A 27,279-nucleotide genomic window follows, 5' to 3' on the forward strand; every position below is an offset into this window, starting at 1 on the left:
GGATTTCACATCTTAATTCCAAAAATTACCAAAATTTACATTCCTCATGTAAATTTTGTCCTAAACTCAAATATCAACTCAGAAAAATTTAAAACCATTCACAACTATGGAAAACTCACTATTGCCGAAACCTACATTGGCCATTTCTCTTTATTTTGGTTCAATTCTTTCAAAATTCAAAACTCATGATTAAACCAAAATTTTATAACGAAGATCTTCCTATCCTAAGTTTAAACACACACTTAAAATATCCATTAAAAAAAGCTAATCATCAACACCAAACTTTTTAACAAAAAGTAAACCCGTAAAAACACAAGTTTTGACCTTAATAAAAACATCTCCAAAAATTTCAAAAAAAATCAAATCTTATTTCTAACATATTCATAACATCATCCTAAGGTCAACCATATTTTAAATCATCAAAAAAAGTCACCAAAAATCACAAAAAAACACTTGGAGTTTTTGGTTTTAAACATAGTCCAAAACAGAAACTTTTCTCTCAACTACCTTTGATCAATCTCTTGATCTATGGTGTAAAGACATGTGATCTTCAAACTAAAACATCACATGGTGTAACAATGTGTCCTAAAGATGATCCAAACATGGCTAAAATTCAACAAAACATGGATCTAACCCAAAAAACCAAATCTTAGGCCAAGCCGGAATCCTCTTGCATAGAAAATCATATCTTTAAAACTAATACTAAATATCTTCAAAATAACATCTTAACATGTATATAAGAGGCTTAGGATCATCATATAAAAATATCAAAACCTTTGGAATAAGATTAAACCACAAAATATTCAAACATTCACCAAAACAAAAACTGTTTTTCCACTTCCAGTTTTCAAGTTTCTAAAGCTAAGAAAATCTATCATCAAAAGCTTTATTCAGACAACAAAACCTCTATTAATATTCTTAAACACATACTAGCAACACTCCATAAAATTTTCGGACCAAGATATGTCCATTAGCTTGGTCAAAAATTTCAAAACATATCATACTCTCCAGTTTCACGCCTAGAATGACCTTTCTATGGTTAAAAATACTTTTGACTGACCCAATGGGTATAGATTGAGACTAATAAGATATCTACCAAAACTAGACTCAAAGACGAACAACTTTTATGATGGAGTCATCATGAGAAAATACTTACAAAGGATCAAAAATAGCCACATAAAAATACATAGAAATCTACTCGAGAGAGCGCTTTTGGGTTTCTCTCTAAGAACGGGGGAAAGAAGTGATAAAATGGAGAGAAGTGTGTCTTGCACGACTTTAAACTTTTGGAGGGGGAGGTTATGGGCTTGAAAGACCCTTGATTGGAGCTGGCTATGTGACATAAAGTGGAGAATAGTGAGAGGCATGGACTGCCTGCAGCAGTTGTGAGAGATGGAGGTTGATGGAGTGGATTTCTCCTTCACATCAAGGCACTATTGGGTGCCGCCAATGGCAGTGGATGGTCTGCCATGTGGGGGAAGAAACTTCTCCAAGAAGTTTTGCCAAGGTGGCCAATTTCGTGAGCCTTGGTGGGCCCCAACCAAGTGGGCTTCAATTTGGGGTTTAAATGGGGTTTGGTTAGGGTTTGAGATGCTATCAATCTCAAAACCAATTTTTCTTGGCCCAATCAAATTTATAAGATTTAAAAGGTTGGATAATGATGTCATGACAAGGATTTGATTAATTAATAGCATGTGGAAGTGATTTAATCAAGTGATTAAACACAATGCTAGAAATCGGATTAAAAAGGGTTTGGAGGCCAACTTAGGGTTTGGGGAAACCGTTTAGGGTTTTGGTTTCAATCAAGCTTTTGGGGTTTCAATTGGATTCCAACCATTTAGAGTTTTGCTAGGGTTGAAACACTCTTTGGTCTGGCACAATTTGGTTGCACAGATGAAACAAGATTTTGCTTAGGTGGCATAATCTCACACCTTGATTTTCTTCACAAATCTATATAAAGGTTTCTCTTTGTGCTAAGTGTCTAATGCCATTCACTACGTGTAGCTAAGATCGTTTCAAGTGTCCAAATAAAACTTCTCTAACCTAATTTGGACATTTCACACTATGATTTTGAAAACTCTGCACTAGGTGCACTTATCGAGGTTACTATTCACTCCAAAAAAATTGCATAAAAACGTAGTATTGAAAAATTCTAAATATTCATATTAACCTATAGTGAAAATCGTTTACCGAAATTCAACCCCAAAGTGCCCCCAAAAATAATTTCACAATTTCCAACAGATGTTTCGTCCGGAATTATGAAAATAGGCTATTGCGCCATAAAATCCTAAATAATCCACTGAGTCGAATGGCGCAGACCATAACACATTCTGACACTTCTAACTACCTCAAATAATTAAACTCATAAATCTAGTACCATAGTGAGTGATAACACTGATTATGCTGACAGACTAAAACCTGAGCTATTGGTCGATTCGTAAAAATGTATGAGGTTTTCACGAGGTTCCTAAGGCCAATAGAAATTCTACCAGTAAATTTCTTGTGGGCTGTTACACCAAGTCTCATTTCAATCCCAAGCGGAGGTTGGGGCGTCACAATAAGTTAAGGGACTTGTATCCGACGAGCCGTGTGGGCAAGTCCTAGGACTTGAGTCTGGCCTAACTTTGTGGTGAGTCAAGGGACTCAGCTTAGAGCATGAAGGTCGGCAAGTCAAGGGACTTGTATCTGACGAGCTGTGTGGGCAATTCCTAGGACTTGAGCCTGGCTTGACTTCACGGAGCCCGACCTGATTTCATGGCGAGCCAAGGGACTTGGCTTGGTTGTTTTACTTGAGGGAGACATATTGAGAGAAAGGCACATTCATTTACATAATTAGGCATTTACATATACATTGGCGAGTTACAATCTCAAGGGAAAGACTTCTTCAGGTGCTCGACATTTCACGGGTGGGGGAGTTCTTGCCCTTGTCTTTCAGGTGGTCCGACCCTGGCCTATTGCTAGTTAGTACTACATAGGGTCCTGGGACCCCAGCATGGTCCCAACTTTCCTTCTTCTTGCGTTGTGACCCCAGTTTTCTTTAGCACCAATTGCCCTCCTTAAAGGACCTGGGTCTAACCCATTTGTTGAAGTCCCGCTCAGCTTTCCTCTTGTTGTTCGCCATCCGCACCTCAACTTCCTATCTTCTTTCTTCCAATAAGTCTAATTGTTCTTTTAGTCTTTCGTTATTGGAGCTTGGGTGAAAGTGCTACACCTGGTAGGACGGCATCTCTACTTCCACTAGTATCACTACTTCACCGCCGTAAGTTAAAGCGAAAGGCGTCTCTCCAGTTGGAGTTCTAACGGTTGTTCGGTATGCCCATAGGACCTTTGGAAGTTTCTTGGCCCATCCTCCATTCTAGTTCGCCAACTTTTTCTTTAGGATTATCATTAGGGTTTTGTTGGTTGCCTCGACTTGTCCATTGGATTGTGGATAGCCTAGGGAAGAGTATTTGAACTTGATCATGAGTTCTGCACACCACTCTCGGTAATGGGAGGAGTCAAATTGTTGGTCTTTGTCCGATATGATGCTTTGAAGGATGCCGAAGCGGTAGACCACGGATTTCCTTAGGAACCTTGTGATAGCAGCAGTAATAGTTGCTAAAGCTTCCGCTTCTATCCATTTGGTAAAGTAGTCGACCACAACAACTACAAATCTCCCACCCCCTTGCCTAGAGGAAGTGGTTCGACTAGATCCAATCTCCACTATGCAAACGACCACTGGAACATGATTGACGTTAGCTCCTCTTGGGGGCAATGCGGGACTAATGCATGTTCCTGGCACTTTGAGCATCTTCTTACAAACTCTTTGGCATCTCTGAAGGTGTGGGGCCAGTAGTATCCTGCCCTCATTACTTTCGTGGCGAGAGCTCTGCCTCCCAAGTGGCTGTCGTAGACTCTTTCATGCACCTCACTTAGTATATATTGGGTCTCAACCTGCGAGACACATCTTAGGATAGGTTTAGAGAATCCCCTTTTGTACAGGACCCCCTTTATTACTGTGAAGCATGTTGCTCTATTTCTGACCTTCCGAGCTTCTTCCCTATCACTATGTAACTCGTTGGCATTGAGGTATTTCATTATATCTGATGCCCACTCTGGTGTCTTGGGACCAATGACCGAGATCTATGGCTGGGAAGTCCATTGTCTGAGTTATCGTTTTTTCTGGTAGGCATGAATCTTTTTGTCCTGAGTTCGTTTGGGTTTGCTTTGTCTGCCTCCTAGTTCTCTCAACTCTGTATCTGGAAGTAGTGGAAGAAGTCGCACTCATCTCCCACTAGCTGAAGATATTTTTTCAGCTTTTCACATTTGATGGCTAACTCGCCCCACACCTGGCTCACGACTACTTGCGAGTCTGCCCTAACTTCCACTTCTGACACTCCCAATGCTCTGGTCATCGCCAATCCAGCTAGTAGTGCTTCGTACTCAGCTTCATTCTTGGTCATCTTAAAGGCGAGCTTGATCGCGTAGTTTTGTTCTTCGCTGATTCCCGTGACCATGTGTACCCCAATACCCCCACCAGCCCGGCAAGACGAGCCATCGACATAGACCTGACAAGGCTATCCTACAGGTGCCATCGACACTTCTTCAAGAAAGCTAGTGAACTTAGCCACAAAGTTTGCCAGCATATACCCATTTATCGTCGTGCAAGGGGAATACTCAATGTCGAACTTGCTTAGTTTGACGGCCCAGTTTAGGAGATGGCCCGAGGTGTCCAGTCTCTGCAAGACCTTTTTGAGGAAATGTTTGTGAGCACTTTCACGAGGTGTGCTTGGAAGTAGGGCCTCAACCACCTCGCAATGATCACTAAGGCGAAAGCCATCATGTCCATTCGCAGGTATCTTGCCTCAACTCCTCTGAATGCATGACTTGTATAGTAAACAAGATGTTGTTGGCCCTCCTTTCTCGAACCAAGACTACCGACACAGTGTGTGGTGACACCGACAGGTATGCCAACAAATCTTCTCTTGGTTCTACCTGGTTTTTTTTGTTTCAAATAATAGTCATTGAAACAAAAAGGCTTGTTATGGAATAAAAAAAAAAAAAAGAAACAATGGAACCATATATTCTTGCACAATTTTATGTTTTGGGGTACGTATTTTTATCGAGCCGTATCTGTCAATGTCAAAACACCGCCATCAAAATAAAAAAATGTGTTATTTAGTTATTTAAATGAATTGAATCCTTTTTCCCTGGTTGAGGAGAGGTGGACAAGTCAGGTACTCCTTTAACTTCTCGATTGCTTGGTTGCATTCGTTGTTCCAGTCTTGTACTTTCCTCATAACCTTGAAGAATGATAGATCCGTTGAGTAAGAAATGAACCGGTTCAGAGCAGCCACCCGCCCAGCCAACTTTTGCACCTCGTTGATGATCCGAGGAGGAGGCATGTCCATTATCACCACAATTTTTTTCAGGTTGGCTTCAATTCCGCGATCGAATACCATGAAGCCTAGAAACTTCCCCAACTCCACTCCAAATGCGCATTTCAACGGGTTGAGCTTCATCTTATAACGCCTAAAAATAGTGAAGGCTTCTCACAAATCAGCTAGGTGTTGCTCGGGCTCTTTGCTCTTGACTAGCAGGTCGTCCACATATACCTCCATGTTGCGGCCTATTTCATTTTTGAACATTTGGTTGACCAACCACTGGTAACTCACTCCCAGCTTTCTCAGGCTGAATGGGTCGGTAACAATAGAGCCTCAGTCAGTGATAAACACAGTCTTTTGTTCATCCTCCTGACTCATTCAAATCTGGTTGTACCCCAAGTAGGCATCAATGAAATTGTGTAGGCGATGACTCGCTGTGGAATCAACAATCAAATCAATACGGGGTAGAAAGAAGCTGTCCTTTGGGCAGGTCTTGTTTAAGTTGATGAAGTTGACGCACATTCTTCACTTGCCGTTTGGTTTCTTCACCAATATGACGTTGGACAGCCACTCAGGGTAGTGAGCCTCCCGAATAAATCCCATCGCCAGGAGGTGATCAACTTCCTTGGCAATGGTGACATACTTCTCAGCATTGAAGCTCCTCCACTTCTACTAGACCTTCTTGGCCTCAAGGTCCACGCACAGTCGATGCTCGATGACAGCATTGTTGATCTCGGGCATTTTTTTGTGACTCCAGGTGAACACATATAGGTGTTCAACTAGGAGCTGCCTCATGGACTATCTCACCTCGGGACTCTTCCAGGATTCGCACCATATTTTTTGGTTTTGCGGAATCCATGGGAATTAACTCCAGGGGCTCATTCAGCTCTACTTGTCGAAGGGTTTGTTTGTCTCAGACTTCATCATTTGGATCCTCCCGCACGTAAGATTTTACCGTCCAGGGCCCCCTCGTTGTGAACACTTCCTTGTACCGGGCTTTGTAGGCGTGGCCTTTCGTCTCGATTAGGTGGGGCCACTGCCCACATATCCCCATGCTATCATACGAATTTTTCCCAAGGGACTTCGTGGTCGAGATGGGGCTCGGCTGGAGGGGTTCATGGTGCTTCCCTCTCAGCCCTACATCTTTTGGGACTATTGCTTTGCCGTTGCCCCATACGCTCGTTTTCCCGATATACAGGATATCGGTCCTCTGTGGGCTGCTGGGTCAGCAAATGCTCTAGCTTTTCCACCCTTCGCTTCAAAGTATAGCAATTTTTAGCCTTGTGCCTGTCTATTTTGTGGTACGAGCAGTACTGGTGCTCCCTTTATCTCTGTTGGGTGGCTTCTCTCGGGGCGAACACATGTTCCTCCTGCACAGCAAGGCTGGTGTGTGCACATTTCTTGCCATGCACCCGGCATTCTCGCCTGGTGTGTTGCGAGTCCTTCCCGAACTTCTTGGGGGCCTTCCCTTTCACAGACCTGCTGGCCTTTTTGTTGGCCTGCTCCAACTCGATTTTTCTAGGGGATGTCGGAGCCCGCAAGGTGTCCTCAATGTTGAGAGGTTTTCTACTCGGTCCATGAATTTCTACAGTGTCATGGGGGTCTTTCTAGCCTAGATGCCTCCTAGTAGGGTAGCCAGGGTGATTTTCTCATCCTGGTCATCTGTCGTCATTCGCTCTTTGTTGAATTGGGACAAGTACGCTTTTAAACTCTTGTCGTTGCGCTACTTGACCATCAAGAGATATGCGCTACTTGACCATCAAGAGATATGCTGTCGGTCGTCTCCTCTTCCTACTCGCCATGAATTGTGTTAGGAATAGGTGGGCTAGCTCTCCGAATCCGTCTATGGACCTTGGGGCAGCGACCCAAACCATCCCCTCACTGCGCCCTTCATCGTTAAGGGAAAAGCCTGGCACGCGATCTCTTTCGGGAACATATGAAGGGCCATGTGGGCCTTAAAAGTTTCCAGATGCTCAAGGGACTTTGAACTTGGGTGGGAACGGAGCCGCCATGACTTCCACACTGTATGGTAGGTCAGTGCTAGTGAGCAACTGTAATACCCGAACCCTACTACGTAGGTCCTTACGTCATTTATTAGTTCTTTAAGTTAAATATTTTGGGATAAAAAATTTTATTATTTTATTACTTTATTTTAAGATGGGTGTGCTTTTATTTTTATGTGGGTTATTAAATAATTCAAGGGTATGATTTTTAAGACCTTACAATATTTTCTTTCACCTCTAATTTTTATCTATTCAAGAAATGGTCCAAGCTCTCTCTACCATTGGATGGGTAGGTAAAGGAAATATCTCCCCACATTTAATCTCCACTATTCATCTCCCTAGCTTATGGGATAAGTTTTGACTAAACCCATTAACCTCTTTCTCCCTTGAACCCGTAGCTTCCTAAGCAAGCTATTGAATTTCTTTTTCCTTCCCTTGCACGTCGGCTTCCAAGAGAATGAATAAATTCTTTCTCTCTTTAGCACCCATCGGCTTCTAGAGCAAGGAAAAGAAGAAAACTCTTCCAGCCCTCACTCATGTGACTACAACCCACTTCTCTCCCATTCCATTTCTCTTCCAATCTCAAGCCAAGCATCCATTTTTCCCTCTTCTCAAGAGGAAAATAGTAAGGTAAGGGTACCCTCAACCTTCTCCCTTGTGTATTTCGAAACATAGCCATGGTTTAATCAAGTGGGTTTTTCTTTTGTTGACTGTTGATACTTCGGTTTTGGACTTCCAGCCAAGGGGTTTGTGTGCCCTCTGTTTCCCTAAGCCGAACCAACCTTCCTCTTCCCCATTTTTGTGTTTTAGGAAGGATTCACCAAAGGTAAAAAAAACCCTAACTTAACCCACTCAGTTTTAGTTGATTTTGGAGACCCATTGAGTTGTTTTAACTTGTATCTTAAATTTTTAGTTGTTGTCCATGTGTTAATAAACATTAATGCTCTGTTTTTTGGCCAAACCAAGTATGTTGAAACTGTTTTGCCATGTATTTTCCTATCATTCGAAAATGGTATTTTTCTATTTGATTTGGTTAGTCATAAGTGATGTTAATTGATCTTTTGATATATATATATATATATATATATATATATATATATGTATGATGATGTCGTGTGTGTTATGCTCTGTTTTGTGTTCCAGTCATGTGTTTTTGTAAGGCATCTTGTTGCAGTCCTTCCTTGTATTTTCTTGAGTTTAAGCCATGTTTTAATTATGTTAAGTCCTGCATTTATGTGTTAAATTAATGGAGTTGAGGTTTATAATTTTAGACATACTTTCCTCAAGTTTATGGCCTAAGTAAGCCACCAAGAATTTTTAATTAAACTAGTAAGCTTGCTTTATGAATTCTAAGTTTCCAGGTGTTGTACCCCTTTATTTATGTTATGTTTTCAGAAAACATGTGATGCTTTTCTTAAGTTTTCTACAACTCTAGTATTGTTTAATTATGTAGTTGAGATTTGGCTAAGTGAGGGATGTTTAAGACCATGAATGTACTAAGACTTGCTAGCTGCCCATGCACTGTAGAATTTCTGCAATATGTTCTATTTTGAGGCTTAAACTAGCCAATTTCATCCCTTGTTCAGTTTCACCCTTTTATTCAACCAAAGTTAAATTTTAGTATGAAAAACTATTGAAGAACAAGTGACAAAAATCAACCCTCTTGTGAGCATTGGCCCTTTTGTTGGATTTACCTTCCGTATGATATTACAAAGCTATCAAATGCCCTCTTGAATGAAAGTTTCAGACTTGTAGCACTTCTTTGTTCCCTTCCATTCTTAAATAAATTCCTACCATCTATACATTACTAGCCTATGATTTCCATCTATCCTTTATATAGAAAACAATGGCCTTTAAAGGGGACAACAAGCAAGTTATGTACTTTCATGAGTTTCTTTAAAATGTTTGAAATGAGGATATTAATGTTTGTGCTTAGTGCCATGTATGGTGGGTAGCTAAATGGGTTAAGGAGAACACTTTAATTCCAATTCGGAATTTAAGTGAGTGTGTAGGGGTGTCGGATAGTAAAGCTTAAAGTGAGATGAATATTAACGTGTTTATCCCATTTCATTGAATAAGAGTTTATTTTCAAGATTCAAGGAAACTACTAGTAAAGCATCGAGGTAAGTAGCTATGACCATGCTCCTTACACAAAGCTCTCTTATGAAAGAATGTTTCTCTATCTTTTCAAATGTTCTTCTAAAAGAAAGAATAAATGTATATATATTATGTACAAGCCTTTCTTGGTATCTCCTGCTAAGCATCCTATTGATTATAATTGTGTGTAGGTGTATAAGGTAATGCATCATGAGGTTTTCATGCATGCTCTCTCTTAAATAACTATGCCTTGATTATATGTAGCATGACATGAAATGCTCTTTTCAAAGAAACGCATATGCATTTGGACTAAGGAAAGATAATGAAAACATTTGACTGCAGGGAAATGGAATGAAAGCATGAAAGTACGTACGACCATATGAATGAAAGGGTACCAAAGGAATGGGCAAATTGCAATACCGGGTAAGTAGTACTGGTAGTGCACCCAGTACTGCCCCCCATGAAAGGGATTCCCAACCTGTGGCCACAGGCGGAATCCAGGTCTAAAAGACTGCTAACCCCAACACACGGGGCATATTAGTGTGTACCAGCTAAAGAAAGTAAAACATAAAAGTAAAGTTATTTCTTGGAAATGTTTGTGCATGAAAGTATAGTTATTCCTTAAACTGTTTATGCATGAAAGTATTGTCAAGAATAAGCAAATATTTATGTGTGCATGTTTTCAAAAGAAAAGATTATGTGATTAATAAGTTAACAGCATGATGTACCGCTTACTGAGTATTAGACTCACTTTGTGGTTATGTTTTAAACGTCCAGGTATGGATGAAGAGGCTATGGAGCCAAGCACTACTGAGGAGGGAGGGGCCGATGCTTAGAGTTCCTTTGTCGGTTCGACTTTTGATGATAATGGTTTATGTTTTTATGTTTTTACGATGGGTCCCGTGTTGGGACGTTTTGTTGGATTAACTTTAAAACAATATATCTTTTGGATATGATGTAAATACTATAGTGGGGCAATGGTAATGATGTAACTTCTATGGTGGAGTGATAGTAACCCCACATACGATGGTTTAACACCTTTTTGTATGTGTTGTAGGGACTGAGTCCCCTCTTATTTAGAACTAGTTATGTTTGATGAATGAATGATGGACTCTGAGAGTCCTTTATGTAAAATATTGAACACATCGCCTATCAGTGTTTTCTTTTAAACTAGAAATGCAAAGTACATGCATGACATGTTCACGCATATCCCTTATCACACTCATAGAAAAATATATATATATATAATATATATAGTACTAATAATAATAATAATAATAATAATAATAATGAAAGAACGGGTAAAGGGTCATGGCCTTGTCCTAGCTTAGGGTGGGGTTGTGACAACAACTGATCTACGGAGGATGATGCGCCCATCTTCATGGCCATATCCGCATACTTGTCCATGAGTTCCTGTAGTTCATGCTGCATTTGCCTTCTTTCTTCTTTCTTCTTCGTGACTCAGCGTGTTCATTTTGGCTCGGACCTACATCTTCCATGAACTTGCCATTTGGCCTCCACAAAACTTCATTTTCCTGTTGAAGACTCTTTACCTCCGTGGTCAGCTTCTTTATCATGTCCTCCATCTCAACCAGCCTCGCCTCCATGTTCCTCGAAGATTCTTCCTGTCCGGGCGTTGCTGCCGGCATACGAATGACACGCTAAAAAAAAGATTCCACAGACGGTGCCACTATTAATGTCATGTTTCATAGCTTGGGAAACTCGGCGATTCTTCTGTTTGACCTGCAAGACCTAAGGAGATGAGGGCAGGGTGGTGAGGGACACCTTCGATGTCTAGTCAGAATTTTCTCTTTGTGTGGGAATGTAAGGTGAAAGTGTTCAAAGAGCTACTTGAGCTCAAGACGTGTTTATATGCACAGTCGTGGTGGTCCCCACCCACTGTTGACAGATCGTGGAGGGGTGCATGGGGCACTACGTTGGTGGCAGGTTTTCTCCCCTATCATGTTAGCCATCACCCTACCACATTGTGTGTAGGTCACCAATATGTCCCTTGCGGCAAGTAAGGGTGGGTGTTGCACACACTATCTTGTCAACAGAGGTGAGTGGACGCCTGGCTCTGTCATGGCATCCGGCGATGTGGGTTGTGGTCTGAGTGGGTGACGTGACCACTCACCGTATCTAAAGGGCCTTCTCAGGCCTAGCTCAGTCATCTCAAACTATTTCACTACTATTCACAAATTATTCATAAACTATTCACTACTTTTTTATTACTATTTATTATTTTTATTACTATTTTTTATTACTATTTACAGATCATTTGAGATCACCTCAACATCCAATTTATTAGTACTATAACTATTTTTGTATTTTCCTTCTTCTTTACTAGCATTGTATTAATTGTAATAGGATGTTTGTTGGAAAACTCCACTCGCTAGCATATATGTATAAAAAATAAAAAAAAAATCGAAAAAACCAGTATACCCGATTCCTATTTAGCAAAACCGATTGAAAATTGGTTTGGCTTCGGTTTTGGTTTTTAAAACACCGATTCGAATCAAACTGGACCAGTACATATATATTGTTTTTAATTTTTTATATTATATATAATATATATTTTATATGATTTTTATATTACATTATATATATATATATATTATATGTTAAATTGCTAATTAATATAATATGAAATTTTAAAATCTTATAAATTTTAATTTTATAACATAAAATTAATATAACATAAAATGATCGATATGGGTCAATTAATTGCTAAAGTTTTGTATGAGTATGATTTTGTTTATCCGTAAAACTGGACTGGACCGAATTAGAATTAGACAAATTGGAAGTTTCGATTTTGGTGGTGAATCGGTCCGGTATCAGTTCTTATATTTTTAAAACTAGTGTATACCGGTTTGATTTTAAAAAATGTCCATAACCAGACCGAACTGAACCGATTACACCTATAATCTAAATCTTTTAGATTAACAAAATCTGTGAAAAAAAAATTATTTTTTTGTGAGAGAATGTTTGTGAATGATCTAAAGTCTAGAAAAATTTTACTCAATAGTCCTATACTATACACCAACCTACTAAAATAAAAAAAGAAAAAAAATAGATGTGTGGTGTAGATTGCTTGTTGGAATAACTTTGGGCAAACAAAGCTCCAAATAAACAGAGAATGGATGGCAACTAGGGGTGAAAATAAAACCGGTAAACCAACCTGAACCGAATCGAATCTGATTCGATTTGGCACCGGTTTCACCTTTTAAAAAATTGGCTAGAACCGGTTCGATTCTGGTTTCCCTTTTTCTAGCACCAAACCGGTTTGTATATATATATATTATATGATTTTTTATATTATATATAATTTTTATATATTATATATAAAATAATTTTATATTATATGCTAAATTGCTAATTAATATAAGACTAAATTTTAAAATCCTATTACTCAAAATAATCAAATAACATAAAATTAATATAGCATTTGATATCACATTAAAAAATTTAATTTTATAATAGAAATTTAGACTTAAATATAAATATTTGTTTGATCATATGTTATTAATATAAATTATATATATATATCAATAATAAATACATTTTATGGCAGAATAAATTATAATATATATTCTTTTCATAAATACATTTCTAAATTCTATACATTTGAATCATTTGATCATATACAGTCATATAAAAAGTGTATTTAACCATCATATAATATATTACCACTAGCATATTATCACTGACATACATAAATTATAAATAAGTTAGATACTAACATATTAGTAGTTAAATAGCTATTAGTATTAGTATATCACTACTAGTAATCCACTATATATAAATAACTATATAAATAGAGATAACTATATTATTGTATTAGTATCAGTATAGTATATAGTATTAGTATCACTATAATATATATAGCATTAGTATGACTATAATATAATATATATACTATGTGTATTAGTATCACTATGATAGTATAATATATTAGTATATATATATATATATATAATATACTATATATAGTATATATATGCTATATGGACTATTGGACAATAGAGTTGGTGCAAAGGGCTGGTTGTATAAATTTTAGTTGTGTAATCTAGACTATTTGTATTGTATTTTTATTTTGTTACGTGGATACTTGAGGAGACTGTTACTACTTTATTTTTAGTGTTATTTTGTAATATGAACTTGTAACAGATTTTATGGCACCTTGTAATATCGACTTGTAATATAAACTTGTAGCAGATTTTTATTATGGCAAATTTTATATTTTTGAGTTAATTATATTTTGTCTACTCGAACTTTCACTCAATTCATATTGTGCCTCCGAAACTAATAATTGCATCAAAGTGAACTTTCAAACTTTTAAAACTTCTCAATCCTCACTTCCGCCTACCAGTAACGTTAAATTTAACAAAAATTCACTGCACGCGCTGCTCATGTGCATAATATTCATTGTAAAGATGTAATTTTCATCTAATTTATTATCATTGATAATATAAAATATAAAATAATATATGCTATCAATTAATAATAAATCATAAATCATTAAATAGTTTTTTTTATGAATTTATATATAGTTAATGAATATCAAATAATTTCATTGTGTACATAGATTATTCATACTTACTTGTAACTTAGGTATAAAATAATTTTATATATGTTTAATAATTAATGATTTATTATTAATCGATAGCATATATTATTTTATATTTTATATTTTATATGATCAATGATAATAAATTAGATGAAAATTATATTTTTATAGTGAATTTCTATTAGATTTGACACTGCTGGTAGACGGAATAGAGGATTATGAAGTTTTGAAAGTTCAAAGGTCTATTTTGATGCAATTATTAGTTTCAGAAGTATATTGTGAATTGAGTGTAAGTTTGAAAGAGCAAAGTGTAATTAACCATATATTTTTATAGCAAATTTTTCTATAGCAAATTTTATATTTTTGTAGTAAATTTTTTTTATAGCAGATTTTTCTGTAGAAGATTTTTTATTATAACAAATTTTATATTTTTATAACAGATTTTTTATATGGAAGTAGATTTTTTAAAATAGATTTTTTTTTATGATAGATAATTAAAATTAAAAAATCAAATAAATCGATAAAATTAAAAATATCGATTTTAAACATATAATCGATGGGATATCGATTCTTTAAAACTCAAAATTAATGTATACCTATTGGATTTCAAAATTTATCCAAAATGATCCGAACCGACTGCACCCCTCGCCAACAGCAAAAATATAAAAACCGACGACACTTCCCACACACCATCGAGCTCGTCCTCTCTTTCTCTCTCTCTCCCTCTCTCTCTCTCTCTCCCATCGACTATGTCTACGTTCCACTTGCTTTTTATACTCTCTATCTTGTTCTCTCCAACTCTCGCCTTCCGATCCGATGAGCTCCTCATCGACGACGAGGAGTTCGGCCTGGAAGGAGGAGTGCAGGCGCAACCTTTGTCCCCTGATCTGGTGAACACCCGATCATCCCCACCTCCAGCAACGGCAACGAAGACGACACGCAAGAAGTATTCCGACTCGGATTCGGACTCCAAGATCCAGTTTTTACTCGAGCACGCCTTTGGAGACTCCGAGTTCTCATCTGCTGGGACCTTCACTGCTCGCCTCAAAACTTGGAACCACGGCGGTCAGGTTGGTTTCTTGGGTCTCGATATCTCTCTTTGCCTCTTTTGGCTCTGTTAAAATTCTGTGTGGAGTATCATTTGCGGGTGGAAATGAAAGAGTTTGGTATTGGAGTTTAGAGTTCGACTGGATTTCTTAGTGGGTTTCTTTTCTGTTTTCATGTGTCTTTCATATCCGGATTTAGATTTCTATAGTGATTAATAGTTTTCAGTGGATTTGGTAATGGGTTACTGGTTTGTTTTTCTTTTTCCCTTTTCCAGATGTGTTTGTCGGACTCTATCAAGCAGTCCCATAGCAGTCTTCTCCCTTTAAAAAACCCTTGTCCCAAGGGCAAATATTAAACTTCTTATGATATATACACCCCTTTTGCTTTAATTGATTGTATCCTTTTTTCCTTATCCACATCTAAGCCTTCGGTAGAACCCTTGACATTACAATGACACTTTGCGGTACATGTTTGATGGGCTGAATGTTCACTCTCTGTCTTCTTTCTCCGTTTCTACCTGAGTTCTTACTTGGGTCAAGCCACATGTTAAAGACCCAACCATTGCTCTAAAAGCTCTAAGATTGTTGGATACTAATTTGGTTAAATATTTAATCCCCAAGATCATAATATTCTACCATGCTTCCTAATCTGACGTCCATGGCTACCCACTCTATCGATATTGATCCGGTGGTAGCCCTTTCCCTTTTGGCTGCTTCATTCATCTATCAGTATTCAATGACCTAACACTATGCCCATACAAAGTACTAAGACATTTTAATACAACCTATAGGTCGCCCCTTCCATGACTTGAATCCATAATGTGGTCCCTGCTCTGATACCAATTGTAAAGATCCAACCATTGATCCAAAAGCCCTTGGACAGTTGGATACTAATTTGGTTAAACCTTTAACCCTCAAGATCATAACACCACATAATTAGATAGCCATCTCCAATAACCTTGGTTTCTGCCAACATGATTTCCTCATTCAAGAACTTGCCATTGTGTAACAGTTTTTGCCACTCCAACTTGTAGATATCTCTCCCATATGCATACTTAATAGTCATCTTCGCATAAAAATGGTGTAGGAAGGTTCACCAAAATCTTTGGATCTTAACATCAAATCTTTGGATATTTACCTCTCAAATACCTCACACTAGCAACCTTTTTCCAGGAGACGAGAACGATTATTCATGATCGCAAGATGGTAATTCTTAAAAATCGAGCTGAATTTTGGTGTCATATAACTCAGTCGCCACAAATCAAACTTATACCAACTATTATATGCCTCCATGTAACATATTGGCAAATTAGCAGGATTGCAGACGAACCTTGAACCTCTTAGGATTTGTTGATGGAATCCTAAAACACCAATGAAATGTTAAGGCTGCGTTTGGATGTTAAGCTGAGCTCAGCTGAGTTCAATTCTTTATAAATGGTAGTGAGTTGAGTAGTGGAAGGAGTTATGTGTGGCCCATCTAAATTGAGTTTAAAGTATGTTTAGATGTTAAGATGAGTTTAGTACTTTTTATGGGAAGTTGAAAAAGGTTGTGAGTCTTACGTGTAAGGAGGTTTTGAGTTGAGATGAGTTAGCAATTTGAGAGTTGGGTGTTTGAATGTTAGACTCAGCTTAAAATTAGACTAAGGTCAGCTGAGTCTTGCAACCAAACGCAGCCTAAACATTGTTTTGTGAAAATAATTCTTCTTATATCTTTATTAGTCTGAAAATACATATATATAAACCCTAAACTTTAAATCATTCTAGGACTCTTAAGACTACACAACTGGAGATCAAAATTCTTATTTGCATACAAGAATTGTTAGACATCAAAGTTCCTAGTGCTACAAAATAAAAATTCTTCAAATAGAACTCGAGTTTGTCTTTTAACACAAGGATTATCGAGTTTTTGCTGGAGGTAGGACAATGTTGCTGCTATATTTTCTACTTTAGTAACACTTAATGATTAACTTAATGATTAATTAGTTAAGTCGATCTGAAATGTGACAGTGCCAGATTTTAAAATCAAAATATGATTTTGGTCCTTGAACTATGTCAGATTTCAAAATTTTCCCATTAATTGTTGATGATATAAATTGAGCTTTTTAAAGTTTTAATAATTATCCCATTCTATATGTAGGACAATTCTTATTTCTCTACATGGTCTTGTATTGCGAATATGGCAGATAACAGATTAAACCATTTTCAGCCCTCTGAAACAAGGAAAAATGGAGACACGTCACACTGCATAGTGCATTTGATTATTGTGATATGGAGTCATGTACATATCACTTGTGTCCATTTTTACTTCATATTTTATGAGATCTACATATGACCTACTATACCAGATCAACCATGTAAGAGTAATGTTGAGGAGTTTCCAAAACTTCAAAGCAACATTTTAAACCATCGATAATTAAAAGATGAAAGCAGAATTGGATATAAGTTTATGGAGTCATGTACATATCACTTGTGTCCATTTTTACTTCATATTTTATGAGATCTACATATGACCTACTATACCAGATCAACCATGTAAGAGTAATGTTGAGGAGTTTCCAAAACTTCAAAGCAACATTTTAAACCATCGATAATTAAAAGATGAAATCAGAATTGGATATAAGTTTAGGGACTAAAATCATATTTTAACCACTTAATAATAAATTTGGCGGTCATAGTTTTCATTAGGAGGAAGAACATTTCTGTTTTGTTTGTTTTGGTGTTGCCAGAGAAAAAAGTTATAAAGGATTTTTTTTGTCCTATCTTTTATGTTTAAATGATTCTTGTCATTGTTAAAGGACCCTTTAAAAAACCATGTTAAGTCACTTCCATCAAAATGTACTTTCTGGTGCTATCAATTAGATATTATCATAATTAGTGGGGTGAAAACACATTGAAATGCTATGATAGTTTCATTTTTGCTTTGAGATTCACTCTTTTTCTTCGGACTGTATCTATAAACTTTAATGGAATCAATTTGCATGATTTATTAGTATCTTTTTCACCTTCTAGATAGGTGTACCTCCTGTATACTCCCTGGTTACTAGAGTAGCTGCTTTGCGCTTATAAGTAAAGATTTATTACTTATATAAATTAGGTTCTGACCACGAAGCAAGGTTTTTCTTTGAGATTGCAATACAAATCTGGTTTTTCACTAGTTGTTTTTTATCTGGTACTCTTCTTGTTCCTTTGAGATTTTTCAACAATAAGAGGATGTTCAAGAAGATACGGTTTTAAATCTAGTATGTTATTACCTTACATGGTTTCGTAGGTACTGAAAATGCCTATCCTACCTAAGAGAACCAGTTATGTTCAAATGTGGATTAGGCAAGTGGAGATTCTTATGTTCAACAATACTCTAGAAGTGCAGTAGATACACAGCTATGTCACTTTCCTTCCTAGATTTTATCATATCCTTTTTTTTTTTTTTTTTTAATTTTATTTTGATTGGCACCAGGTGTCCAGAATTAGCATCCCAACTAATCTTGGGGGTGCACAGGCCCTTGGCAAGGATTTTCCCGCAAGTGAACCTAGGGTAATTCATGGAGAAAATCCCTTAGTCCGATGGCCCTAGAGATTGTTTGCACTCAAGGTGATTTGAACCTTAGACCTGGGGGGAGCATACCTCCAAGCCCAAGGCCTTTTACCACTTGAGCCAACCCCTAGGGGTTTCCTAGATTTTATCATATCTACAACCAGTCGAATATGTTGATCGTTTGAAATTAAAAACTTATTGGTTTCTGAGTGAATTTTCCTTGCAATTAAGTGCATAATTAGGCATGAATAAATTCTCTATTCTCATGCTCTGCCCTTATTTTTTCGTTGTTATGGGGAAATATAAATGCACTGCTGGACTGATTTGCAGTTTTAATTGTTATAGACACTAACAAAGCTGCGCTTTTCAAGAAATGCTTTTACCGATTTGGAGAAGGAGAAGTTTCAAGTAAACCCTTTTCCCTATACCTCTGCTCCCTTGATTTGGTTCTTTGCAACTTGCAATTGGACAATAAGCTAAGATGTTGTTACTCTTCTTGCAGAATCTACTGAAAGGAGATGACTTTTATAAGATTAGACTGCCATCCAATGTTTTGAGTCCTCCTGGGAGGGAATATATTATTTCCTCGGTGAAAGCAGTATGTAGTTCTTTACATAAGGATGCCATAACCCACATAGTTCCTTACATAAGGATTTTCCTTCTAGTTCATTACATAAGGATCATGCCACAACCCATATAGAGTGCTTCTATATCTTGTGTCCAGTTTCTGAGTGGTGCTGTTAAGATATTTTTTTTTTTTAATTTCGGAGCACTCAGAAATATTTAGTGAATCAGGTATAACGCCAAAATTTGAAAAGAAATGATTTTAACAAAGGAAACGAATTTAAAATGCCTGCTGGTTGAATTTTTGTTCATGCTATCATTTAAAATAATGTTTTATCTATATTTACTACTTAAGTATTTTGCCTAAAAGGAACTTAGCAAAAAGCAAAAATGTTTTCTAAAAGGAATAACTAGTGTCAAGAAGTTTTCAAAATTTGTGGTGCCCATTTTTCATTTGCGGGCACAAATCTTTATCTGCAATCGAAAATGTAATATTTTTTTTTCTTATGCAAGTCAAGAAAGTTCAATTGATATCTCAAACCTCTACTTCTTTGTGCTACCAATATCTGTTTATAGTGCTATGAGAGTGAGATGCACTAACTCCCCATTCAAATGTTAAATGCAGAGATGTCTTCCACGAGAAGGTTTGGATGAACATTTTGTTATACACATGGTAATCTCTGTTTTTGAGGTCGTGCTAAATTTGTGCTTGCCGCCTATCAATAGAAAAAAGTACTATATTATTGCTTGCTGCTTGTACTATATAACATGTAATTTCATGCTCGAGTTATTGTTAGCTATCATCTACTCTATTTTGGGTTGTTAATTGATAAGATTCTTCCAGTCTGTTATAGATGTCAACTGCTATGAAACCCTTAGGGGTTGGCTCAAGTGGTAAAAGCCTTGGGCTTGGGGGTATGCTCCCTTAGGTCTAAGGTTCAAATCCCCTTGGGTGCAAACAATCTTTAGAGGCCATCGGACTGGGGATTTTCCCCTTGAATTACCCAAGGTGCACTTGTATGAAACTCCTTTCCGAGGGCCTGTGCGCCCCCGGAATTAGTCGGGACGCTGTTCCTGGAACGTATTTGATGGTAGCCAATGCAACTGCAATGATGGTAGCCAATGCAACTGACTGGAGGAAATTTCCCATGTTGGCATAAAAATTATTAGCATCAGTAGTAGTGGCAATAATTCTATGCTACCTAGTGATTCCGCTTGTTTATGTCCCACAATCATAGCCTGTCTTGTAATGGTAGGAACGTATTTGAAACTAATGACTACTATGGCTCTATTTAGATCTATTTCCTCCTCATTTCATTTGCCTTGGAAATAAAATGTGTTAAATACTAGCCAATGAAGGCTACCAGTTGGGCTTCACATTCCAAGTATATGACATTTTGATACCCCTCTCCTCTTTATTTCTTGATCTTTTTGCTTCTCACATTATGGCCCTGCATAACTAAGGGCATGTTTACTTTTTCTTTGGCCTTCGAACTTATTTCTCATACAAAGTTTGTGTTCTTACCCCCTTTATCGGTTCTTCCACCATCTTTCCTTTTGGCCCAGTTGCTAGCCAATAATTTTTGGAATGGGGCTGGTACTGATGCTTTAAAAAGTCCACTAGTTATGGTATGATCATAATTTGACATCCAACCACTGATCATCAGACCACATGATGGACATTTTTCTTATAAGTTCTCAATGAAGCTAGCATTCATGACTTTCTTGAATCATTTTCTAGTTCCTAGAATGTTATTAGGTGTTTTCTTTTGTATGCTTCCTGTGTACTTGGGCAACACCAATTTTTATGCTTCAATAAAATTTTACTTAACCTATTAAAGAAAGACCTTTTTTAAATGCAGGAAGGTGGAAATATCTTAGCCGTTAATTATGGTACCCCTGGGGCATGCTCACATCCCCGTCAACTGAAACTTGTAAGTCGGAATTGATTTTTGTTTGTTGGTGTTTTTACATGATGAACTAAAGCTAGAGTAGGAAAATATTGATTCTTTTTTTTTTTTTTAATAAATTCTTCTTGTATTGCTTTTGCTTTCATCTCTTGTTTCCTGTAACGCTCATATTTCACTTCTGTTAATTCCAGAACCACAAGTATTTGCAAGAAATTCCTTTTGTCTTTTTGGAAACTCTTAGAATGTTTAGAATTCGATGTAAAAGAAATATTCAACCAGTATTTGAGTACCTGGAACACTAATAGTTGGCTTCGGATTTTGCTTCAGTCCCTTGATAGCACCAATAAAACATGATATGGAAGAAATAGTTAACTGGCATATTAGGCCCTGGAAGATGATAATTGGTTTCAGATTTTTTTAAAAAAAAAAAAAAAAAAAAAAAAAAAAGATTTTGCTTGAATCGCTTGATATCACCAATAATTGTTAAGTTGAATGAAACCCTAACCTTGGTTTTATTTCTGTGGAGTATTGCATACATGTGCTATTCATTATACACACGTTAGTACAGTTATTTTAGGTCGAAATGCTATGTTGGCCATCTTTGTGGTGGCAAAATTCTAATTTATTGGGAGATTGACAAGGTCTTCTTTCAATGACCCGATTTAGAAAATCTGGAGCATGCTCGTTATAAAGAGATATTTAGGATTGATGGGATTAAAAGGAGATAATGCAGAGTATGTCATCATATTGTTGCAAAAATCATGAACCTTTTTCATCCTTTTTGTCATCTCCATTTCAGCCTGCAAAGTGGTCTTTCAATTCGCACACGGTTTTGAAGAACAGTGAGCAGGCACCAAGGTAACTGTTCTTGGCATTACTCTTTGTTTTCCTCATTGTAGGATTAGTTTCTCTTTTCTGGCATGGTATTTTGCTTCAATAACTCTTCAAGATAATAATTAGGTGACATCATTATCATCTATTTTTTCTTAGTTCATCTGTTCAATCTTTCTATTTGATTAGGTGATATCAAGGTACTAATCAATCAGTCTAATTTGTTGAGTGCAGGCATTGCTTTGTGATTGAGCTAATCTTCATTTATCTTTTTATATGGTTTATAAATTATGGTAATATTTGTAATTTGTTGTGTAGAGCTCCTGTATTTTCTGAAGATTTACTTGGTGGGGAGACTGGAGAAGGTGAAGCTGTAAAGCCACCAGAGCGGTCCTTCTGGGCTAAATATGTGAGTACCAAAGAATGAACTGTTTTCTTTACCTTTTCCCCTTGAAGTTCCTTTTAATATAATAATTTGTACCATTGGATCTGTGTCTATCAGTGGATGTACCTGATCCCTCTTGGACTGATTGTCATGAACGCAATAACCCAAGCAATGAATATGGCAGAGGAGCCAGCTGGTGGCCAACCGTCACAGCAAGGGACTACTGCAGTTCAGCGTGGGCCAACTGCTGTCCGGAGAAGATGATGGGTTTGCTTGCCTCTATCCTTTCAGTAACTTATGCAAAATCATCTAGGATAAAGGGGGAGATAAGATAGACTGACCTTTGCTTTGAAACTGTAACGTCTTTTTTTAAATTATGTCGATATCCTGCTATTGTTCCGATCCGAAAGCACTTGCAGGAAAATGTATTCTGAAGCATTTAGCAAGGCAAAGCCCTGACCATTTCCCCAATTGCATTTGAATTCCCTGGGGATTAGCTGCCAGTTCAAAACACTGTTAAAAGTGAGCATCCAGCATCTCTCTCCTTTCAGCTCTTTTAAATGGTATTCTCGGATGAGAACTAAAAAAAAGCACTATGCTCTGGGGTATATTGGCGGGTAGAATTACCTTTCTTGGTACCAACAACACAAATGTGGTTTAAAACTTTAACCAAGTCCTAAGGAAACCTAGTGGGACAGTTACTATTGATATTATTACTCTTATTACACTACAGCATAGGAAAAAAAAGTAGCATTGTTGGACTGCTTCTGTAGGTTTTACTCGTCAACCTCCAAATAGACAAATTGATGCTTATTTGTTTCATATAGAATTATTGAATGAGGTTATCACTATCAAAGTCTCAGTGAAAATTGGTTCTATTTCTGCTGTTATAGCCCCCAAAACTGAAGCTTGTAATAACCCTAACCCGCTTGTTTTCCAAATTGTTTTTAAAAAGGGAATATAGACGAGGATGACCATTTCCAAAGTGCATTTTCACATCTTTATCAGACATTCACAATATGGCCTAAAAAATGATGTGACATGATCAATCATGCAATGTAGTGCCCAAATCCAATAAAACTCGAAGCTGTTATCTCTTCACTTAACATGCAGAGATGGATGTAAGAATATATTTTGACAAGTAAAACTTTATTAATAGAAAAGGTCATAGTTCAAGTACACATGGATTATACATAAAATGCGCCTAATTACCACTAGACACTAGAGATGGATGCGAGCAAAATATAAAACTTCTTTTCACTACAAATAATAGCCGAAGCCCAAGAAAATAATGTGTTAAAGAAGAATCTCTTCAGCTCATGCGAGGAATGCTAAGGAATGCTTTTGAACTTCAAAATACCTATTATTTCTCTCTATCCATAAACATCACATAATACAACGAGGGATTATTTTTCACACAGCAGTAACGTGACCATTATCCCTAATGCCTAGCCAAAACCTTTAAAATATGCATAAATCTTCCAAGCATAACCTATGCCACACTGATTTGGTTAAGGATCTCATCCCACAAAAATCGAGCCATCTCATAATGTAACAATAGATGATTCACTGATTTTAAGTTTTTCTTACAAAAGAAGCACCAATCCATAATGATGAGACTATATTTCCTCAAATTGTCAATGGTAAGAATTCTTCCAAGGGACACAGTCCAGATAAAGAAAGCAATTTTAGGAGGAATCTTGCAATTCCATATACTCTTCTAGGGAACACAATGATCATTAAAAAATTTTGAAAGGGCCTTATAATGCATCGAAAACCTTTTACTCCCCACTAGGAGTCCAAATCAGCTTGTCCTCCACCACATTACCAATCTTGAGCCGCTCTAAAAAAATTGACATTCCAATGGATAGAGCCATTGGAACACACCCGACAAGTTAGCCATCACGACATCTTTGTCACTAGAAATTTGGTAATATAGAAACCTAACACTGAGAAGAAATAAATTGGCTTCCACACACTTGTGGTTCAGCCGTGTTGTATATGTATAATGATCGATCATTGTTTTTATCAAACACGTTACATGCAGTTCTAGGTCTAGGCTAAAAGTAATTTGAGTTGGTTTCAATGACTACTTTGTTACATTCAGAAAGAGATAGAACAACATAAACATAACGCCAAACTAGATTTCTTGCTCTTCCTCTTGTGAGGATCTTCTCTAAGCTGAAAGCCATCCATAAAAAAAAAAAGGTTGTCTTTAGGGGGGCCTTTATCTTCCAAATACTCTTTCACATGAATGAATTTGCATTTTGCATATACATGAATCGGTAGAAAGAGCAGACGAACTTCCTTTTCACCAAGGGGTGCCAAAAAAGCTTATCTTCAACTCTCCCCTTCGTAGGGACAATCAACAAAGTATATTATATTATAGAATTCGGAGAATGCATCAACTTCCCAATTTGAGAGGCTCTAAAAAATGTGACATTCTATTAGGGAGTGCCATTGGATTAATCTAGGAGGTCTGCAACTAAGGCTTCCTTCATTCTCGTTATACCATAGAATTCTGGGTAAGCTTCATTGAGTTCTCTTTTGCCATACAATATGTTATGCCAGAATTTAATTATGGACTCATAACCCACCTAAAAACTGGTATAACTAAAGTATGTCGTCCATCTTCTTCTAATGTGTTTCTAAAGCCCCTCCTCATATGGTCCACTCACCTCATTCGAGCACTAACCTCATGCTCTACCACCTTTGAATAAGTACATCATCTTCCAACTAATGAGTTTCCGCTCCATTTTTTCTAGCCCATCATCCCAAATTGATATCGATTCGTATGGAGCACCCAATAGGAGGCCAAAATATTTCTCATTGGCAAACGAGACATCTTGCATCCTAGGATGGAGCCATACTTTCCACATTATGAACATGCCCCACTAGAACTACATATAATTTAGCCAAGTACCTTTAATCTAGAAATGACTTTGAAGCATAGAAGAAGAGCCCTTAATGCTCAACTATGGTCATGGTTGGCCTAAAAAAATATCTGAGTATCGTTGGTGAATAAGAGATGAGACATATGAGAGAATAAGTATTTGTCTCCCCACTGAGAGGCCAAATAAGAAACCATACTCCACAACACTCGAGATCTTTATGCTAAAGTTTCAACTATTAAAAGAATAATAATGGGATAGAGGATCACCTTGTCTCAAACTCCGGGAGATGCAATGTTTGATCCATGAGCACTCTTTCATCCTAAAACCGCATCTCATGCCAGTAAGAGGCTCCAATTGACTCGATCATAGGCCTTTCTACATCTATATTGCAAAGAATACCAGGCTCTCCCTGACTTGAGTCTACTATCCAAACATTCATTAGACACTCCACAATTTCATAAAATATTATCCGTAACTTACTGACATGAGATAATTTAGGAAAAAATATATATCCTAGTGTAGAATAGAGAGATAAAACTATAAAACATATCCATAATATGATTTCTCTTTAGTTTTCCTTTCATCAAATGTTTATATCTATAAAGATGGCTGTGCAGTTTCAAGACTCCTTGTACCTTAGCTTGTGGCCAAATAGTAGCTAAGCAATTTTTTTTTTAAAAAAAAAAATTATTAATGAGCAATTTTTTATTTATTTTATTTTATTAATGAGCAATTTTTTATTTATTTTTATTTTATTAATGAGTTATTCCTTTCATCAAATCGGGCGACAAAGCGATGAAACCAGGCTCCACAAACTCAACAATATACTCGTCAAATTTTTACATATTATAGGAATCTCAAGTTGCTGAATCACGAGACAATCAAACTCAGAAAGGATTACTATGTTTACCTTTGAGACAGCCTCGGATGATATCTCCCATGCATTCTAATTTACCCTCCATTCGTGCCTTGCATCTTCTCACCCAAAGGTTCCAACTGAAAAATGATGCATAATACCAGATGAGATGATAACTTTACTTTATGAAACCAAGAATTCACTCAATCCTTCCATGAGGTTCTACTGGGTATCCGAAGCCCCCATTTATCACTGTGATACCTCCATGCTTCAGATGCCATCTCTCCTATGCCCAGGATATAATCTATAGACTCCACATCTGGCCTCAAGCAACAGCCTCCAAATGGAAAACTTCCACATGAAGATAGATATTTATGGGGGATGCATTTGTACCAAACCCAATTGTGTAGTCTGAAGGAGGATGCAAATTACAGCTTTTTTGGTAGTCCAACGATGCGATGTGATAAGGTTGATAACCTGGAGCATTTCAAAAGAGGTGATTGTTCTAGAGTGTAAAGTATAAACTTGTGTTTTTCTTTTCATTGGCTGTTGATTTTCATTTTTTTAAAAAAAATTTTGGAAATGAAAACCAACATCCAACAAAGAGCTCCATCAAGTTGAACTGATAGGGATTCATTTGAAAATGGTCTTGAGGATTCGATCCATGTGGGTGTGGGTTATCTCACTATTGACAACAGAAAGAAAACCATTCTAATGTTCAAATATGATTGCCTAATTGATTAATGAGAAGATCATATCTGCTAATACTGTTTCCAAAAGATATTATGTAAAGATCTGCGTTAACTGATGCTTTTGATATCTCTTTAGTAGTTGGCTTGAATTGGGTTTTCTTTCTGAAGAAAAGGGTTGGTTTTTTAAAATAAGTAACCACTTCCTACCTACTTGACAAAATAAAACTCATTAAGATTTATGGTGCGACTTTGAAATGATTCAAGGATCCTTAATGGGCTTGTTGACCGATTCACAAGGACTTGGAGATGTGCTTGTATTAGATGACTTATGCATGCGACGCTTCTGTTTTTGTTTTTTATTTTTGTTTGTGCCGGTATGAAAGGCACACTCTCTACGCTGTTGATATAATAGAATTTGATTTACAAAAGAGAGAAGATATTTATAACTGTGAATTATGTAACCACTGTATAATCACTTTGAAAAAAGTGAATAAAATATGATACTCACATGAAAAAAAATTAATTTTTTAATAGTGAAC

General features: G+C 36.9%; 1 protein-coding gene and 2 long non-coding RNA genes across 3 annotated transcripts; all 3 read left to right on the top strand.

The window, feature by feature from the left end:
* The first annotated feature begins 8,926 nt into the window (after positions 1 to 8,926).
* Positions 8,927 to 10,591, top strand: LOC121259797. Its single transcript, XR_005939635.1, has 2 exons — positions 8,927 to 9,489; positions 10,241 to 10,591. It is a non-coding gene; the product is annotated as an uncharacterized LOC121259797 (long non-coding RNA).
* Positions 10,592 to 14,644: 4,053 nt separating this feature from the next.
* LOC121259798 (ER membrane protein complex subunit 10) lies at positions 14,645 to 22,824 on the top strand. The gene is made up of 8 exons (XM_041161552.1): positions 14,645 to 15,100; positions 18,954 to 19,016; positions 19,111 to 19,206; positions 19,798 to 19,845; positions 21,035 to 21,106; positions 21,882 to 21,940; positions 22,232 to 22,322; positions 22,416 to 22,824. The coding sequence occupies exons 1-8, from the start codon at positions 14,780 to 14,782 to the stop codon at positions 22,560 to 22,562; spliced, it is 897 nt and encodes a 298-aa protein (XP_041017486.1). The 5' UTR covers positions 14,645 to 14,779; the 3' UTR covers positions 22,563 to 22,824.
* LOC121259799 lies at positions 19,854 to 20,546 on the top strand. Its single transcript, XR_005939636.1, has 2 exons — positions 19,854 to 20,087; positions 20,182 to 20,546. It is a non-coding gene; the product is annotated as an uncharacterized LOC121259799 (long non-coding RNA).
* Positions 22,825 to 27,279: the final 4,455 nt, after the last annotated feature.

The sequence above is a fragment of the Juglans microcarpa x Juglans regia genome, chromosome 4D (assembly GCF_004785595.1).
Source record: "Juglans microcarpa x Juglans regia isolate MS1-56 chromosome 4D, Jm3101_v1.0, whole genome shotgun sequence".
NCBI lineage: Eukaryota > Viridiplantae > Streptophyta > Magnoliopsida > Fagales > Juglandaceae > Juglans > Juglans microcarpa x Juglans regia.